General features: G+C 44.2%; 1 protein-coding gene across 3 annotated transcripts in view; it reads left to right on the top strand.

Annotated features, from left to right (window-relative positions):
* Nucleotides 1-20,125, top strand: part of CEP170 (centrosomal protein 170) — a 221,812-nt gene that overhangs the window by 53,277 nt on the left and 148,410 nt on the right. For 2 of the 3 annotated variants that reach the window (XM_075862608.1, XM_075862610.1), the window contains exons 5-6: nt 18,315-18,370; nt 18,449-18,599. In XM_075862608.1, the coding sequence (XP_075718723.1) occupies nt 18,315-18,370; nt 18,449-18,599 (207 nt within the window). The remainder of the gene's footprint in view (nt 1-18,314; nt 18,371-18,448; nt 18,600-20,125) is intronic. The other variant, XM_075862609.1, reaches the window with a different exon arrangement.

Here is a 20,125-nt window from a genome sequence, read left to right as displayed (position 1 = left end):
AATACTGGCGTAAATACGGGTCCGGTGTCATACGTATTCGATCCGTTTTGCACCAGTATTTACGGACCCGTACCCGTAAATATGGGTCCGGTGTCACCCGTATTCCACCCGTATTTACGGGCACGTTTTTGGCTGCAAAATAGCACTGCACTAATTGGCAGCCCCTTCTCTCTATCAGTGCAGGATAGAGAGAAGGGACAGCCCTTTCTGTAATAAAAGTTAAAGAAATTCATACTTACCCGGCCGTTGCCTTGGTGACGCGTCCCTCTCTTCACATCCAGCCCGACATCCCTGGATGACGCGGCAGTCCATGTGACCGCTGCAGCCTGTGATTGACCTGTGATTGGCTGCAGTGGTCACATGGGCTGAAACATCATCCAGGAATGTCGGGCCGGATGTCGAGAGGGACGCGTCACCAAGGCAACGGCCGGGAGACCGGATTGGAGGAAGCAGGAAGTTCTCGATAAGTATGAACGTCTTCTATTTTATTTTTTTACAGGTTGCTCTGAATTCCGATCAGAATATACTGTCCAGGGTGCTGAAAAAGTTACTGCCGATCAGTTAACTCTTTCAGCACCCTGGACAGTGACTATTTACTGACGTCGCCTAGCAACGCTGCCGTAATGACGGGTGCACACATGTAGCCACCCGTCATTACGGGAGCTCCATAGACTTCTATGGGCTGTCCGTGCCGTTATTACGGCCTGCTATAGGAATGTTCTATCTTTTTCAACGGCACGGGCACCTTCCCGTAAGAAAACGGGAAGGTACCCGTGGCCAATAGAAGTCTATGAGCCCGTTATTACGGGTCGTAATTACGACCCGTAATAACGGGAGTTTTTACGGTCGTGTGCATGAGGCCTTAAAAAAACAGAAAAAAAAAAGGTATATGTCTAGCCCCAGCCTAAGGCTAGGTTCCAACGTAGCATAAACGCTGCGGAATTTCCGCAGCATTTACAATAGTAGCAAGGTGAATGAGATTTGAGCAAATTTCATGCACACGCTGCAGAAAAAATCTGCAGCAAAAACGTTCATTAAGTTTGCAGTGTGGAATCTAAATCCGCAACATGCCAATTTATGCTACAGATTCGTTGCTTTTCTGTTGCGGGTTTACCCCATTTAATTCAATAGAGATTTAAAACTCGCAACAAATAGCCAAGTGTTGCGACTTTTATGGCGAGAACGCTACGTTTTCGTTGCAAATATCACAAATAATAAAAAACTTTTTGTGTAAAATTAATAAGAATTAAGTTAATACTTACAGCCCTGCTGATGTAATAGCAATTCTTACTTCTGTTGTCTGTCCAGTCCCTCCTACTGGGGTGACATTTCATCCCATGTGACTGCTGCAGTGTCCCAGGAGATTGCACGGACAACGGCAAGTATAAATGGAATTCACTACCGGTACAAGGTTGGATACGCTGCGTTATTTTACTCAGTGTATCCGACCCGTGGGAACCCAGCCTAAGGGTAAACAAAAGCTTTTTGCAGCGCTGCTGGCCACAAGACGGCATATAACTCAATGTAATCATTTGGACTGCAGCTGTAGATCACTGTGCCGCCTATTTGTCATGGGGGAGCCTGACTGGGACTGGCACATTGTCATGGGAGCGTAATAGGTGCGGGCACAAGGTCACGGGAGCCTGTCTGGGGCTTGCACGATGTTGTGGGAGAGACTGACTGGCTCCCACACTGTTGTGGGAGAGCCTGATGGTGGCTGGCATAGTGTTGTGGGGGAGCCTGATGACCTGGCACATTGTTGAGGGGGAGCCTGACAACCTGGCACACTCTTATTAGGGAGCCTGACTGGGATTGGCACACTGATGTACAGAGCCTTACACACTGTTATGAGGGAGCCTGACTAGGGCTGTCACACTGTTGTGGGGCAGCCTGACAGGGGTTGGCGCACTGCTGTGAGTTATCTTGACTGTTGCTGGCACCCTGTTGTGGGGGAGCCAAACGAGCTGGCACACTAAGGTGGGTGAGAAATTCAGGCTAGAACACTTATTAGGGAGCCTGTCTGGAGCTAGCACACTATTAGGGTAAGTTCACACGGGGCGGATACGTTGCTTAAAGGTACACAGTGTATCCGCCTCTCTGGCTTCTGGGAATGCTGGCCGAAAAACCGCACCTAGTTGTGGTCCAGTCTTTCGCCCTGAATGTCCGCTGCAGAAAACTGCCATCATTAGCAGGCTGACCACATAGAATGATTCTTTATACCGGGAGACCGCTGCAGCCTGTGATTGGCTGCAGCGGCGGTCACATGGGATGAAGCGTCATCCCAGGAGGCTGTCTCTATGACGTCATCCAGGCCGGCCTCCGAGGGTGACGTTTCAACCCAGGTGACCGCCACTACAGCCTGTGATTGGCTGCAGCGGTCACATGGGACGAAACGTCATCCCAGGAGACTAGGCCTGCAGAACGTCAGAGGTAAGTATAAGTTGTGATTTTTGTGGCGTCTGTGATTCCGCTGCAAAAGTCGCAATACTTGACTGTTTGTTGTGGGTTTTAGAACCCCATTGAATTCATTGGGGAAAACTTGTTACAAAATAGCAGCGATTCCCCAACCGCATGCTGCGGCTTAAAAAAACGCACCATAGGTCAATTTGTGTGAGGAATCTCCGCATATCACATACGTAGCGTGTGGATGAGATTTCTTGAAATCTCAACTACTCCTCTGCAACTGTATTATGCTGCGGATTTTCCACAACTAAATACGTTGCGGGAAAAGCCGCAGTATTTACGCCAAGTGTGGACTTGCCCTTATGGGTGAGCCTGACTGGGCTGGTACACTGCTGTGGGGGAACCTCACTGAGGCTGGCACACTGTTTTGTTGGGGAGAAAAAAATGTCTGGAACACTGTTATTAGGGAGCTTGGCTGAGGTCGGCACACTGTTGTACAAAGCCTGACTGTGGCTGACACACTGTCATGGCAAGCCTGAATGGGGCTGGTACACTGTTGTGGGGTAGCCGGAAGGGCTGGCACACTGTTGCAGGAGAGCCTGACTGAGGCTAGCACACTGTCATGTGGAGCCTGACTGAGGCTAGCACAATGTTATGGAGAGCGTGTCTGAGGTTAGCATGCTGTCATGGGGAGCTTGACTGGAGTTGGCACACTGATGTGGGGGAGCCTGACTGGAGCTGGCACACTGTTGTACATGACTGGATCTGGCACACTGTAATGAGGAGCCTAACTAGGTCTGGCACACTGTTGTGGAGGAGCCTGACTGGGTCTGGGCAACCCTGCTGTAGGGAAGCCAGACGGGCTGGCTGGCACACTGCTGTAGGGGATGCCTGACTAGAGCTGGCACACTGCTTTGGGGGAGCCTGACTGGGGCTGGCACACTGCTGTGGAGGAGCCTGACTTGAACTTTTGGCAATGCCTGACTGGGGCTGGCAAGCTGTTGTGGGGGAGTCTAAAGGTAGGTGGCACACTGTTATGGGGGAGCCTGACAGGGTCTTGCACACTCTTGTGGGGGAGCCTGATGGGTTTGAACACTTTTGTGGGGGAGCCTGACTGGGGCTGGCTCACCGTTGTGGGGGAGCTGGACTGAGGCAAGCTCACTGTTGGAAGGATGCCTGACTGGAGCTAGCACACTGTTGTGGAGGAGCCTGACTGGAGGTAGCACACTGTTGTGGGCCACCATAACTGGAGCTAGCACACTGTTATGGGGGAGCATGACGGGGGCTGTCACACTGTTATGGGGAGCCTGACTGTGGGTGGCTCAGTGCTGTAAACTGTTGTGGGGGAACCTGCCTGAAGTTAGCACACTGTTGTTGGGGGGCTGGCTGTGCCTGGCACTGTTATTAGGGAACCTGACTGGGGCTGGCACACTGTTGCACAGAGCCTAACTGGGGCTGTCACACTGTTATGAGGCAGCCTGACTGGGGCTGGCACACTGTTGCACAGAGCCTAACTGGGGCTGATATACTGTTGTGAGGGAGCTTGACTGAGGCTGGAACACTGTTTATGAAGGACTGTTGTGGGGGAAGCCTGGTGGACTGGCACACTGTCGTAGGGTAGCCTGACTGAGGCTGGAACACTGTTTATGAAGGAGCCTGAGTGGGCCTGGCACACTGTTTATGAAGGAGCCTGACTGGGCCTGGCACACTGTTTATGAAGGAGCCTGAGTGGGCCTGGCACACTGTTTATGAAGCAGCCTTAGTGGGCCTGGCACACTGTTTATGAAGGAGCCTGACTGGGCCTGGCACACTGTTTATGAAGGAGCCTGAGTGGGCCTGGCACACTGTTTATGAAGCAGCCTTAGTGGGCCTGGCACACTGTTTATGAAGCAGCCTTAGTGGGCCTGGCACACTGTTTATGAAGCAGCCTTAGTTGGCCGGGCACACTGTTTATAAAGGAGCCGGAGTGGGCCTAGCACACTTATGAAGGAGCCTGAGTGGGCATGGCACACTGTCATACAGTATGGAGCCTGACTGGGGCTGGCACACTGTTATAGGGGATCCTAACAAAGGCTGGCATACTGTTATAGAGGAGCCTCACGGGGGCTGGCACGATGTTATAGGGGAGCCTCACTGGAGTTGGCACACTGTTGTGAGGGAGAATGACCGGCTCGCACAATGTTATGGGGAGTCTGACTTGGGCGGGCACAGTGTAGTGGGGGAGCCTGACTGGAGCTGGCACACTGTTATGTGTGACTTTGGCTGGCACACTGTAATGGGGAAGCCTGAATGGGTCTGGCACACTATAGTAGGGGAGCCTGACTGGGGCTGGCAAAATTTTATGGCATTGCCTGACTGGGGCTGGCACGCTCTTGTGGGGGAGCCGGACTGTGACTGGCACACTCTTGTGGGGGAATCTGATGGGTTGGCACACTGTTGTGGGGGAGCCTGACTGGGTCAGACACACTGTTATGTGGAGCATGACTTGGACTGGCTCACTATTGTAGGAGGGCCTGACTGGTGCAAACTCACTGTCGTAAGGGAGCCCAACTAGAAATAGCACACTGTTGTAGAGGAGTCTGACTGGGGCTGATATAATGTTATGGTCGAGCTTGACAGGGGCTGGCACACTGCTATGGGTGACGTTTACTGGGGCTGGCATACTTTTATGGGAGAGCCAAGCTATTCTGGGGGAGCTTTATTGGAACTAGCACACTGTTTTGGGGGAGACTGACTGGAGCTACTGTAGCACACTGTTGTGGGTGGGCATGACTGAAGCTAGCACACTGTTACAGGTGAACGTGACTTAGGCTGGCATACTATTATGGGGGAGCTTGACATAGCTGGCACACTGTTGTGGGGGAGAATGAGGGTCTGGCACACTGTTATGGGGGAGTCTGACTTGGGCATCATTCTGATCGCTACAGGGGCCCTGGCTGAGACTGACTGCCTGGCTCCTGCTGTACAGGTCTGGGAACGGAGTAAAAGGGGTTTTCCCAGGAGAGGCGTTTATGACACATCCACAGGATATGTCCTAAATGTCAGATAGATGCAAGTCCCACCTCTGGGACCCGCACCTATCTCCAGAACGGGGGCCCCTAAACCCCGTCCAGCCGCTTTGTGTTGCGACTGAATGAGGTCAATTCCGACCATGAAAAACGTTATATGGTCGGGAGTTAAGTAAACGCGTAACTCGCTGAGCTACGCGGTTTCCGTAACTCCAATAGTAGTGAATGGCAGTTACAGAAGCAGCGTAGCATGCGAGCTACGCTGTTTCCGTAACTGCCGTTCTGAGACTTACGGAAACAGCGTTTTTCATGGTTGGAATTTACCTCATTCAGCCGCAACACACAGTGGCTGAACAAGGTTTAGGGGGCCCCGTTCTGGAGATAGGTGCGGGTCCCAGAGGTGGGACCCGCATCTATCTAACATTTATGACATATCCTGTGGATGTGTCATAAATGTCTCTCGTGGGAAAACCCCTTTAACTCAGATTCCTTCCATTTAACCTCTTAAGAGAAAATATATTTGTTTAATAAAATCAGGTTTATAAAAAAAAAAGTGTTCATAGAAATATTATTAAAAAAATACGTTTTACAGGCCTCATACGGCTATATCGACTGAAAAATAAAAAAAGTTATGGCTTTTGGAAGATCGGGAGGAAAAAACAAAAGTGAACGGCTGCGGCGGAAAGGGATTAAATGCATATATTGTTTGTTTTTTTTATACTTTCATACTATATTTTTGATTTATGAACCTTTTTTAGATGTGTATAATAGCTGTAATGTTTTGTGTTGCCCCATGATCCATGTCATACGTTTAATATTTGATCATCGTCATAATTTCTACTACTTTTATGCAGCATTACGGTGTGTGTATATATTTATCTATGTGTGTGTGTGTATGTCTGTATATATAATATATATCAGACAAAGAAATGGCGACAGCACACTGCGAACACTAATGCCACCTAAGCCACTAAATATAAATAAATATGCATTACTGCTAAATCTACTTACAAATAGGGAGGTTCTTAGTGCACATTTTGATCAAAAAGTGGACAAGGCGACCTCTGTAAGGTGGGAACCTACTCTGCACATAAATATATATATATTAGCTCTGTGGCGGTTGGCAAAATGAGTCCAAATTGCAGTCAGATACAGTGACACAGAAGTTTGAAACAAACAGGCAGGTTTCCTGTTCTTTTTTGGTGGCAGAATAAAAAAATAAACGTACAGCCTTACATTCAGGAACAAACCCACAAAATAAACTCTGCTCGGCTTTGCGCTAACTAAATAAATTTTTCCCTCACTATACGAGTGGCATACTACCAACCACCTGAAACAAGACCCAAAATCGTGTGTTACCTCACACAAACTCTAGATGCCAGCAGGAGGCCAGCAGACCTCAATATTATTGTTTCCAGAGGAACAGATTCTGTCTTTTTTTTTTCTCCACATCGCCTCACCAAATGCACAGAGTGCACATCTTTTATAGCTCCGTGATGAGCTGAACTGCAACACCGGTAGAAAAACCGTACTGGCCCAGAAGTGAATAATAGGCCTGCCAACCTGCTTATCATTCCATAAAAATTCAAGCCAAAACTTGGAAATAACCAAAGTTCTTCGCAAATTACTCCTTGCTAAGGATACTCTGCTTTCCTGGAATCCTTCTATCTCATCCAGCTTTCCCTGAATGGGACAGATACTTCCTGGAGCCCAGTACACATATCTTTGAGAAATATAGCAATCCCCTACAACTTTTCCTGTCACGGTCTCACATATCCTCCCCCTTTGTTTGAAGCTGTAGGGACGGACACTTTTAGCCATCAAGCAGTGTGTTCTGGACAGGGCATCTGCATTCCCTTGCAGTTTGCCGGACCTGTACTCCAATGAAAATGTAAAATTTTGTAGTGTGAGAAACCACCTTGTGACTCGCGTTTCGCTCTTTGGCGTCGCTCATCCAAGTCAGAAGAGTGGGGTCTGTAACTAACCTGAAATTTTGGCCCAACAAGTAATACCTCAGGGATTCTAGGGCCCACTTAATTGCCAAACATTCACGTTCAGCAATACTATCGTTTTTCACAGGGGGTGGAAGCTTTCAGAAATGTGACAGGGTGTTCTTTTCCCCCAATCTCTTGTGAACGGACTGCCCTGAACCCTACATAAGAGGCGTCAGTCTGAATTATAAACACCTTGCTAAAATCAGGGGTAATCAAAACTAGTTGTCTACAAAGGACAGACTTCAACTCCTCAAACACACCATCAGCCTCTGTGCTTCACTTGACCATGACTGATTTACTTTCCTTGGTAAGATCTGTCAAGGGCTCAGCTATGCAAGCAAAATTTGGTATGAACCTGCGGTAACAACGCACAATTCCCACAAAAAGCCCTCACTTGTCTTTTGTTTGAGGGTCGGGCCAATTTTAGATGGCTTCCACTTTGTTTATTTAAGGTTTTATTACACATCTTCTTATTACATATCCCAGGTAACGTGCCTCCTCAAGACCCAAAGCACACTTTTTAGGGTTTACTGTTAACCCCACAGCCCTAAAGAAATTCAGTACTGCCTGCACTTTTTGCAAATGACTTTCCCAGTCGTCACTAAAAATTATAATTTTGTTCGTACAGAAGCATATCTACGATGTGGTTTAAGTACTTTGTCCATTGACCTTTGGAAAGTTGCCGGAGCCCCATGCAACCCAAAAGGCAAACAGACATACTGTAAGAGACCATATAGGGTGACAAATGCAGTTTTCTCTTTAGCACTGTCCGTGAGTGGAACTTGCCAGTATCCCTTGGTTAGGTCAAGCGTAGAGAAATATCTATCATGGCCGAGTCTCTCAATTAATTCATCAACAATTGGCATTGGATATGTGTCAAACTTTGACACTTCGTTCAATTATCAAAAATGATTACAGAACCTCAGCATTCCATCTGGTTTTGGAATCCGTACAATGGGACTTGACCACTCACTTTTTGATTCCTCTAAAACCCCAAGGTCCGACATCTTTTTCACTTCTTCAGAAATAGCTTTTCTACAGGCTTCAGGTACCCTGCACGGTTTCAAATGAACTCGTACCTGTGGCTCAGGGACAATGTAATGTTTTACCACTGAGGTATGCCCAGGCAACTCTGAGAATACATTAGTGTTTCTTAAGACAAACTCGTGTTTCATGCATCGGAGCCTTGGATAGGGATTCTGGTATATGCACATCTTGTCTGATTTTGCATGGGGTGTTTACCCCTGTCACAAGCATCTCTGGAGTAACATTGCAGCTCACCGCTGACACAGTCTCTCTGTCCTTCCAAGTTCACGTGGTACAGCTGTTCTGGCTAACGTATTTCTCCCACTTTCTCAATTATCTCGTACGGCCCTTGCCATTTAGCCGGAAATTCACGCCCTACAGTTGGTGCTAACACCAATGCTCGATCACCAGGGTTAAAGTTTCTCCCGAAGGTATTTTAAACCTTAATGACCGAGCAATTTTTTAAGTTTTTCCATCGTCCGCGTCAATGAGCTATAACTTTTTTATTTTTCTGTCGACATAGCTGCATAAGGACTTTTTTTTGCGGGACAAGTTGTATTTTTTAATAGCACCATTTTGAGGTACATCTAATTTATTGATTAACTTTTTATTGACTTTTTTGTGGGGTAGATTAAAAAAACCCAGAAATGTCACCATTCTTTTTTGCATCTTAAATTTACGCCGTTTACCGTGTGGTATAAATATCATAATAACATTATTCAGCGGGTCGTTATGATTACGGCAATACCATATTTATATAGGTTCGTTTTTAGGTTCAACTACTTTTACACAGTAAAAAAACTTTTTTTTTTTTCAAAATTATTTGTTTTTGTGTCTCCATATTTGAAGAGCCATAACTTTTTATTTATTCCGCTGAATCAGCTGTATGAGGGCTTTTTTTATGCGGGGACAACTTGTAGTTTTTATTGTTACAATTTTGGAGTACATGCGACTTCTTGATCACTTTTTATCAAATCTTTTTGAAGGCAGGATGAACAGAAAATAGCAATTTTGGCATTGTTTTTTTGGTTTGTTTTGGGGTTCACCGTGCGGGTTAAATAATGTAATTATGTTATAGTTGGGGTCGTTACAGATGCAGCAATACCAAATATGTGAAATAATTAACTTTTTTTCATAATAAAGTATCTTGGGGAAATTTTTTTTTATTTTTTTAAATTGCATCGCGGGATGCCAGTGGCTGAGAGTGAGAGCCTCCTCCCTCCAAACGCTTGTTATTGAGCGCCGCATCTGAGGGGTTAAATATAATCAGAGACCACTGCTAGTTGCCCTGAAGCCCGAGACTGTTAGCAATAGTTTCAAGAGATCCCCGCCCACTTCAGAATAACTACCCTGAACGGCCGCTGTACAAAGGCTATACGGCGGTCGTGAAGGGGTTAAGCTAACCTGTTGACACAACTTTAAGCCTCTTGAGCTGTTCTAAGTGTTCCTTGACTATTGGCATAACTGCAGCAATTCTGTCTTGCATGAGAGTGATATGTTCTATTTCACTTCTGTAGGATGTGTGCTACTGTTCCCAGGCTTCCTAAGCAATGTCAGGAAGTACACTTGGGTGTCTGCCATACACAAACGTTAAATAGGGCAAAAGACAATCCCAATCCTTCCCATCCTTGCTAACCACCCTTTTTAACATGCCCTTTAGTGCCTTTTGAACCTTTTAAACAGGACATCTGTTTGTCGATTTACAGATGTACACAGATGTTTATTTTTCAAAAGCAAACACATTTCTTTAGTGACTTTTTAGACATGAAAGGAGACCCCTGGTTTGTAAGAATCTCCTTGTGTTTGACTGTATGAGAAAACATCTAAAATAGCTCTTTGACAATTACTTTAAGGGAAGTGTTTCTTGACCTGTTGCCGCACTACGCCGCAACTCTAAGTCCTGGTGAGGGGTTGCTTCCTGCCCCTGGACTGCGTGGTTCCCGGTGACACTGTCCTAACCGACAGTGTTTGGGAATCAGGAAGTCAGCTGTCCCCGACAGCTGAAATTCCACTCTTGCCGGCCAGCGGTACATTTTGGCAATTAACCCCTTAAATGCGGTGATCAAACAATGGCCTCCGGGTTTGCCATGTACGGAAGCCTATGAGAACAGCTGGTCCTGATAGGCTTCCTGTCAGAGTGACAAAGTCACTGAATGGTTCCCGGTGCACACTGTCGATGACCGTGTGCACCAAGAACCGACAGCTGACACTCTGCTGTTGCCGGCCAGCTGTCCATCGCCGCTGATTTCGGCAATTAACCCCTTAAATGCGGCGATCGATTGCGACTGCCGCATGTAGGGGGTTTGTAGCAGATCGGCAGCCCACACTAAAGATCGTGGTGGTTGTGGATGGTTGTCATGGCAACCGGAGACCAGACAACTATTCGGCTGGTCCTCTTAGGCTTCCTGTCAGAGTGACTGTCAGCGTCACAATGACAGTTGGAATACATTACATTATGTTAAAAAACAGTACACATATTTGGTATCACCGCGTTCGTAACGACCCAAACTAAAACTAGAATGTTATTTTTCCCGCACGGTGAACACCGCAAAAAATTAAATAAACGAGAAACAATGACAGAATCACAGTTTTTTGGTCACCACGCCTCCCAAAATATAGAATAAAAAGTGATCAAAAAGTCGTATGTACCCCAAAATAGTACTAATAAAAACTACAACCTACAAACCAAAAATTTTTCTTTAACAAATAGTTTTTTTTCTTTGTAAAAGTAGTAAAATAAAAAAACTATATAAATTTAGTATTAGCGTAATCGTATTGAGCCGCAGAATACGTTTTAAGTTGTCGTTTTTACCACACAGTGAAAGCAGTAAAAAACGAAACCCCAAAAAATTGGAGGAATCGCTGTTTTTTCCAAATTCAGCCTGCAAAGAATTTTTTCTCCTTTTCCCAGTACATTATTGGGTACTTTAAATGGTGTCAATAGAAACTGCAACTCCTCCCGTAAAAAAATAAGCCCCTACACCGCTCTATTGATGGAAAAATAAAGTTATGGCTCTTGGATGGCGGGGAGTGAATAACGAAAATCAAAAAGCAAAAAATGGATCAGTCCTGAAAGGGTTAATTAATTTCTAATGAAAATAAAACATTCATGACCACATGTGGGGTATTGCCGTACTTGGGAGAAACTACTTTACAAATTTTGGGGTGCTTTTTGCTCCTTTTATCCCTTGTGAAAATGAAAAAATTCAATATTTTAGTGGAAAAAATGTTGACATACATTTTCGTGGCCTAATTTGAATAAATTCTGCAAAAGACCTGTGGGGTCTAAATGCTCACTATACCCCTAGATAGATTTCTGAAGGGGTGTAGTTTCCCAAATGGGGTCACTTTTGGGGTGCTTCCTCTGTTTCGGTCCATCAGGGGCTTTACAAATGCGACATGACACCCGAAAACCATTCTATCAAAATATGAGCTCCGAAAGCCAAATAGTGCTCCTTCCCTTCTAAGCCCTGTTCAAAAAGCCGTTTATTACCATATATGTGGTAATTCCATAATCGGGAGAGATTGCTTTACAAATGTTGGGAAGCATTTTCTTCTTAATTTCTTGTAAAAATTAAAAGTTTATAAGTTTTTTCCAAAAAATAGTAGATTTTCATTTTTAAAGACTAATTCCAATAAAATTAGCATAAAATCTTTGTGTTTAAAATGCTAACTATACCCCTAGATAAATTCATGGAGGATTGTAGTTTCCAAAATTGAGTCAATTTGGGGGGCGCGTTTCCACTGTTTTGGCACCACAAGACCCCTTCAAACCTCACATGGTGCATAAAATATATTCTAAGAAAAGGAGCCCCCAAAATCCACTAGGTGCTCCTTCCCTTTAGAGACCTGTGTTTCAGTCCATTAGCACACCAGGGCCACACGTTGGATATTTCTAAAAACTGCAGAATCGGGGCAATAAATATTGAGTTGCATTTCTCTGGTAAAACCTTCTGTGGTACAAAGTAAAATGTATTAATAATTATAAATGAAAGAATTTTGGCAAAAATAATGAAATGTTGTTAATTTCACCTCTATTTTGCTTTAATTCCTGTGAAACGCCTAAAGGGTTAGGAAACTTTCTGAATTCTGTTTTGAAAACTTTGAAGGGTGCACTTTTTAAAATGTGGTGATTTATGGAGGGTTTTCTAATATATAAGGCCCTCAAATCCACTTCAGAACTGAACTGGTCCCCCTGAAAAAATAGCCTTTTGAAATTTTCTTGAAAATGTGAGGAATAGCTGCTAAATTCTAAGCCTTGTAACGTCCTAGAAAAATAAAAGGACGTGAGGCAAACATAATCTAGACATATTGGAGATGTTAACTAGTAACTATTTTGTGTGGTATTACTCTCTGTCTTAGGCCTGATTCACACGAACGCTGCGCATCTCTGACGTGAAAAACTGCCAATTTTCACGTCCAAGGTGCATCCGTGCTCAGCGCTGCGGGGTGCGATGTCACGCATCCCTCATAGTTGAGAGTCTATGGAGGGATGTGTGATGCGTGAAAAGATAGGACACGTCCTATTTTCCCACGGCCCTTCACACAGTCTGTTGAAACAACAGCTGTGTGAACAGCCACATTGAATAACATAGGTCTATGGGACGGCCACTGTTTCAACGGCCATTCCACGGACGTTTAACACGTTCGTGTGAATCAGGCCTTAGAAGCAGATACATTAAGATTTAGAAAAATGCTAATATTTTTGCAAAATTTCTCAATTTTGGTGTTTTTCATGAATAAATATTGAATTTATCGACCACATTTTTTCACTAACATAAAGTACACTATGTCACAAGAAAACAATCTCAGAATCGCTTGCATAGGTAAAAGCGTTCCAAAGTTATTACCACATAAAGTAACACATGTCAGATTTGAAAAAAAATTGTCTGTGTCCTGAAGGCCAAAACAGGCTGGGTCCCGAAGGGGTTAAAGGCACTTCTTAAGGATACTGTGTTGCGTAGTCGAACACAACCAGTATATACTGATGTCCCCTAGCAGACTTTACTAAAGGACCCAGCAAATCCATTGCCATCCTTTCAAATGGTACCTCTATAATGGGCAATGGTAACAAGGAGCTCCTGAAATGTCACACAGGAGCAGTTAGTTGACACTCTGGGCAGGACTCACAGTACCTCTGCACTTCAGCAACAACCCCTGGCTTAAAGAAATGCTGCAGGATGCTCTCCCTGGTCTTCTCACTCCCTAGGTGTCGCCCTAGCAAATGCTTGTTTGCCAGATCTAAATAAGGTTGTGGCACCACCAGTTGCTCAACAATTTCCCCATGTATATTGTCTACCAAATACAGTAGATCCTGGTTAACAGCGATATGGGGAAACCCCTTGTTAGTGCCAGGGAGTTGTAGCACGTCAATTTAAAATTTTTACGTTTTCTCTAGCTTATAGCAACGTGGGATCTCCCAACGTGGGAAGTCCCAAAATTTTCACGTGACACCTCTAACATATCAGGAACTTCCTGCTGCTCTTCCCCATCTCCAGCTAGTACAGCTGGGGGAACCTTTTCCAGTTCATTGATGGTCACCCAATACTGCTGGTACCTCACTATCTGGGTCAAAAATTTCGGGGCTAACCCCAGGGCACACAACATCAGTACTATTTTCAGTATAGGTTACATTTCTTCCCCGGACTAACTACCAGAATAGGGGAAAGTCTCTTCTCAGTATTACACTGCATTAGTGACTTCACCACACTCACTTTATGACATGCTGTACCACAGGTTGTGTCTATTGTGACCACAGCAGTAGGGTACACTCTAGTTTCTCCGTGTATCCACGGTACCCCAATAGTATGGTCACTGTATGACCCAGGGTCTACCAGAGAGAGATGTACCAAAGTCACTAAACTCACAGAGTCCAGCAATGCAACAACTGCACAACTTCCTATTCACACAGTAGCACTTGCTCTGCCTCTGAGCTACCTCACTCTAAGACATTACTCACCCCTCTCCCAGTTAGCACAGGCTTACCAGTCGTCCTGGATGATTTGCTGTCCCTGGGACTGGTTCACCAGCTGGTCGGAATTTGTAGGCCCTGCTTGTCCTACCCAATTCTTGATCCTAGTTGGCAAGAACCTGATGAACCTGTCCAGGACCACTCTCTTCACCATCTATCCTGGGGTGGTTTTTCTCATGTTGTAGCCACTTTATCACCAGATGAAAGAGGTCGTACATCTGTGATCGCGGTGACAAGCTCTCTGCGAAGTTCCAACTGCGTACCCGTCTTGCATGCACATGCTTGTTGACCCCGAGTCGGGTAAGGATCAACCATGAGATAGGTTTCCACTTCATCCGTGGGTGTCATCTTTTCGAGTGAAGTCTATACTGCAGCCCATAAGTATGGTATCACTCCTGGGGTCTCTTGTACGGCGTGGTCTTCTTCTGTATCTTGCCGAGCCAACATTGCCTCTCCAAGCACAGATAGCCTTTTTACCAGAAGCCACCTCTTCTCATCTTGCTTGGCCTGGACTTGTTGACACCATTGTTCAGCCTGGGCGAATGCTTGCTGCTGCTGCAACATCATTTGTTGTTCCTAAAGGACGGCCTGTCCAAACTTCTTAACCAAGTCCTCCATTTCAGCAGCCGCTTTATGAGGTTTTCCTGCGGCTTTTGCCCAGAACACGAAAAGAAAACTCTTTGCAAAAAGTCCTTTAAATGTGTGTTTGTCTTTAAAAACTGCAACTTTTCTCACAGTTTTAGGCCTCATGCACACGACCGTATTTTTTCCCACCCGTAAATACTGGCGTAAATACGGGTCCGGTGTCACACGTATTCCACCCGTTTTGCACCAGTATTTACGAACCCGTGCTCGTAAATATGGGTCCGGTGTCACACGTATTCCACCCGTATTTACGAGCACGTTTTTGGCGGCAAAATAGCACTGCACTAATCGGCAGCCCCTTCTCTCTATCAGTGCAGGATAGAGAGAAGGGACAGCCTTTTCTGTAATAAAAGTTAAAGAAATTCATACTTACCCGGCCGTTGTCTTGGTGACGCGTCCCTCTCTTCACATCCAGCCCGACATCCCTGGATGACGCGGCAGTCCATGTGACCGCTGCAGCCTGTGATTGACCTGTGATTGGCTACAGCGGTCACATGGCCTGAAGCGTCATCCAGGACGTCGGGCCGGATGTCGAGAGGGACGCGTCACCAAGGCAACGGGCGGGAGACCGGACTGGAGGAAGCAGGAAGTTGCCGGTAAGTATGAACGTCTTTTATTTTTATTTTTTACAGGTTTATACTGATCGGTAGTCACTGTCCAGGGTGCTGAAAGAGTTACTGCCGATCAGTTAACTCTTTCAGCTCCCTGGACAGTGACTATTTACTGACGTCGCTTAGCAACGCTGCCGTAATGACGGGTGCACACATGTAGCCACCCGTCATTACGAGAGCTCCATAGACTTCTATGGACTGTCCGTGCCGTTATTACGGCCAGAAATAGGACATGTTCTATCTTTTTTAACGGAACGGGCACCTTCCCGTGAGAAAACGGGAAGGCACCCGTTGCCAATAGAAGTCTATGAGCCCGTTATTACGGGTCGTGATTACGACCCGTAATAACGGGAGTTTTTACGGTCGTGTGCATGAGGCCTTACCAAACTTCTACTTTTTGCACTGATTTTACAAAAACTGTGGTGAAACGCGTGACAAAACCATGACAAATCAGGCACATGTGAATACCTAAATATTATTATTTTTTTGGCCTTATGGATGCTGGCGCATTTTTATTTTAGTTTTCTATGTAAGCCTAAGGTGAGGATTCTTTTCTGTGCTGCTTGCATTTTTCTTTTCCTGGTACAATGGTGCTCAAATAAACAAATATTTCTGAATTTTGTCTTCCTATTTCCCAGAGATGTGAACAAAGAAGGTAAAGTGCTGTGACATAAATACAGTTAGAGTTGTGCAGCAAAATTTTTGTAAAAGACGGATCAAAAATTATGCTCATGTTAATGCACCCAGCAAGCTTTTCTCTATTTCTACTTTATTTTCTTGGATAAGGCTCCCTGCTACACTACTACTACTACTACTACTACTACTACTACTACTACCACTGGTGGATAGAACTTAATGTTAGCCTACCTTCCACGATTCTAATAGAACTCTTCCCAGTCTGTCTTTTGGGGGCCTCTACTCGCCACCAGGCTAACTTTGCAGATCTAGAAATCTGTCAGTGGCTGAATGAGTCTGCCGACCAAAACATATCAATCAAGTACAGAGCGGAGAGCGACACAGCCAATCGCAGTCCAGCATAGGAAGGTGAAGTGGAGGGAAATTTGCCAGTTCCGGCAGTCCGAAGATTCCTCCTTTTGCGGGTGTCTCCTGGACATTTCAGGAGAGTTGGCAATTTTTATGTAAATCAAATACCGCCAACAGTCTTCGTGTATTAATAACGTTCAGGCCGGGGGTTTATGGGCCAGGATAACAACCCTATCTACTTGGCAGGAGGCATGAAATGGGGATAAGGCTGCAGCAACTGACGTGCATTACAAGGTGTTTTTCGTTGAGCATAACTACCAAAGGCTAGCAGTATTTCTTTTGCAGTTTTACCTTGGTATAGTATTTTTTTTCCTAGTACAGACATATTGCTCTATTGTCAGGAGAATGACCAGACATCTCCTCCAGCCAGGAGGCGGCTGGAAGCGATGTCTGGTTATTCTCCTGTTGCTGCGGTGAAGGAACTGCAGTGCGGGGGTAAATGACGGCACAGCGTGATCTCGTAAGATCACGCTGTGCTGTGAATAAAGCTGGACACGAATGAAGAGAAGTGTATGATGCTGATTGGTCAGCGTCATACACTTTTCTTCACAATGCCCACATGGTTTAAGTAAAAAAAAAAAAGTCCCAGTTGGGCTTTTACAAAAAATAAGCATAAATGTTAAAATGATCATAACTTTGTCACTAATAAACGGTTTCTTAAAAAAAACACAGTAGTTATCTACAACATCGATTAGGTAGGAGACAGGGAAGTATGAAACTGGTGAAGAGCCTCTTTAAATCTGTCACTAGCTTAGTAATAACCAATCTACTAGCTAATCTAATGGGTGCTACCACACTGATAATGCTAGTGAAAATTGTGTCCCAAAAAGTTTATATTTTTAAAAGTAATGAGCATTTTTCTAAACATGCAATTGAGGCTATATTAGACAAGTGGGTGTCCACACCAGCGATTCTCTTGAAGTGGACAAAGATAGAAATGGAGGCAGTACTCCTATGATCGTATCAAAAATTATTTATTCACCCATCAGTCCTGAGGTAGATCTACCTCACAGCCCATTGACGTCCTCTCAGAATGAAGCACAGTGTGAGGGACTGAGGCTGGAGGGAAGGGGGATCACTTCAAATAGCCATATCTCGGGCTGTGGACCACCTAGAACAGTGGCATATGAAAGATCAGATTCCAATCTTCCATATGGCACCAGGATTGCAGTTCTAGCTGTAAAACAACTGGAGATTTTAAAAACACAGTCAGGAATGGACGCTGTATACTATATGATCACACTGTGTTGCTGGGCTGGGTAGAGGAGAACTTTATGACGCTAATTGGACAGCGTCCTATAGAAAATATTACACCGCCCAGAGTGAAAAGAAAGAGTAACCTCCCGTTTGGCAAGTATAGACACATTAGAATATTTAGAAAAATGTGCATAACTTTCCAATAATAAAAAAAAATAAAATAAAAATGTACACTGTAGTTATCAGCATCATAGTGCCTATTAGATTAGTTAGGAGTTAGGGAATTATTAAACTAGTGTCAGATCCTCTTTAAACTCCACAAACAACTTTCTTAGTAGAAATAAAAAGGTTCACTCTTACTTTGCAAACTTGTTACTGAGATATCAATTGCTAATTCCTTAATAAAATATACATACCAACCTTTTTTCTGTTGTACGTGGAGAATTGAAAGTACCTGAAGAGGCTCTTAAGGTAATTTTGAAATTTGTTCTATTTTTTTCTCTCATGACATTCATTTTTCTTATGAGTCTTGATTTCCTTATTTTATAGCATGAAAAGTTTACAAGTCAGCTTCAGTTTTCACAGAAACATTTGGAATCGGAGGGATCAAAATCGAAAGGAACTGATGTAAAGATTAATGTTTCTACCGAAGCATACCAGAGACCATTAGACCAACATAAATCTGAAGAAAAAGTGTTAGGTATGTTTGTTTGAATTTACCAAACAGTAAGGCTGTATTCACATACATTGGTTTTGTGCACGGCAAAACTGCTTTTGTTTTTCCTGCACATTACTATGGTTTTACAATGAAATTTGTGGCCATGTGGTTTTTAAAGGAGAAACATTTTAAATACACGTGTTAATACTAGGCAGTCAAAAACCGCAATGCTATTTGCTATTCTATTTGCTGGACAGTTGGACTATAGAATTATATATGATGATATGTAATATATATATTATTATAATATATATGATTATAAATGATATTGAGAGCCACAAGTATATAGAAAGGCTTCCAGGTCTGTCATCAGTTCTCCATTGTTAAATGGACACTTACTTTTCAAACAACCTATGCTAATCTAATAGTATGCCTGATCTAGATTAACTTTTTAATTACATTTTTGTTAGAATTTAGTTGTTCAATCCATGCAAATTCTGTTTGAAGTTACTGCCACTAGGTGTCTTCAGTTGTATAATCTGCTGTCCACCCCCTGTTGTCAAGCAAAGTCTGTCGATAGTTACAGAGCAGAATTGATGGACTGCAGAAGGTGGGGGTGTGGCTCATACCTGCCTGTCTATACGAGTCTATGGAGAAGGTAGGGGGAGTAGAGAGAGAGTTAAAGGCTATATTTTCTTGTATTCTCTATTATTTAGCCGTTTTCCCCCTCTGCAGGCGCTATCTCTATTTCTTAGTTTTTCCTGATCTAGTGGGTTGAGCCTAACGGCTATTATGTACACGGGCCACATGGAAGAAGAGAATCCTGCTCTTCTTTCTCTATCACATATATAGCAGCAGCATGGATGACCTTTATATAGCAGTAAAGAGTAGTGTAGCGTAGTATCCTGCACTGGGGTGACATTGAAATCTTAGCAGCATGTCTCTGTCTTTCTCACTCTGCTCCGGCTTCCTCTCCCTGCTCACCCCTCCATAGACTTGCATGCAGCATGTTTGCTGCTGACTCTCTCTCTTCTCCCTCCTAATCCCCCCTCCATAGACTGTTCTAGCCAGACAGTGAAGAGACACACCCCCACCTTCTGCAGCTGTAACCAGGTACCATTGCTTGACAACAGGTGGTGCATAGATTACCGGGAGATCAAGGGAGACACCTAGTGGCTGTAACTTCACACAGATTTTGCGTGGATAAAACATAATTTTAAAGCAGTTACTAAATTACGAGTTGATCTATATTAGGCATACTATTAGATCAGCATAAGTTGCTTGAAAAGTTTATACGAAAGCACAAATAAAGGCAATAAACTACCATTGCATGAGCAATCCATAGATCGCAGTCCCTTAGGTTTTTAATAATGTTTTTAAAAATATTTTTAAAAATAAATATATAACTGCAAGTTCCAAAAAAAACACCTTTTGTACTTTTTCACAAAAAATTATGTAAGCAATAAAAAAAAGTAAACAGAATTGGTATCGCCGTTTTCCTAAAAGACCAAACTATTAAAATATTGTGTTACTTAACCTGCGGGTGATTACCGTAGGGGAAAAAAAAT

This window comes from Rhinoderma darwinii, chromosome 4 (assembly GCF_050947455.1).
Source record: "Rhinoderma darwinii isolate aRhiDar2 chromosome 4, aRhiDar2.hap1, whole genome shotgun sequence".
Taxonomy (NCBI): Eukaryota; Metazoa; Chordata; class Amphibia; order Anura; family Rhinodermatidae; genus Rhinoderma; species Rhinoderma darwinii.
The sequence above is the reverse complement of the archived record's forward strand: the minus strand, read 5'-3'. Positions and strand labels throughout refer to the sequence as shown.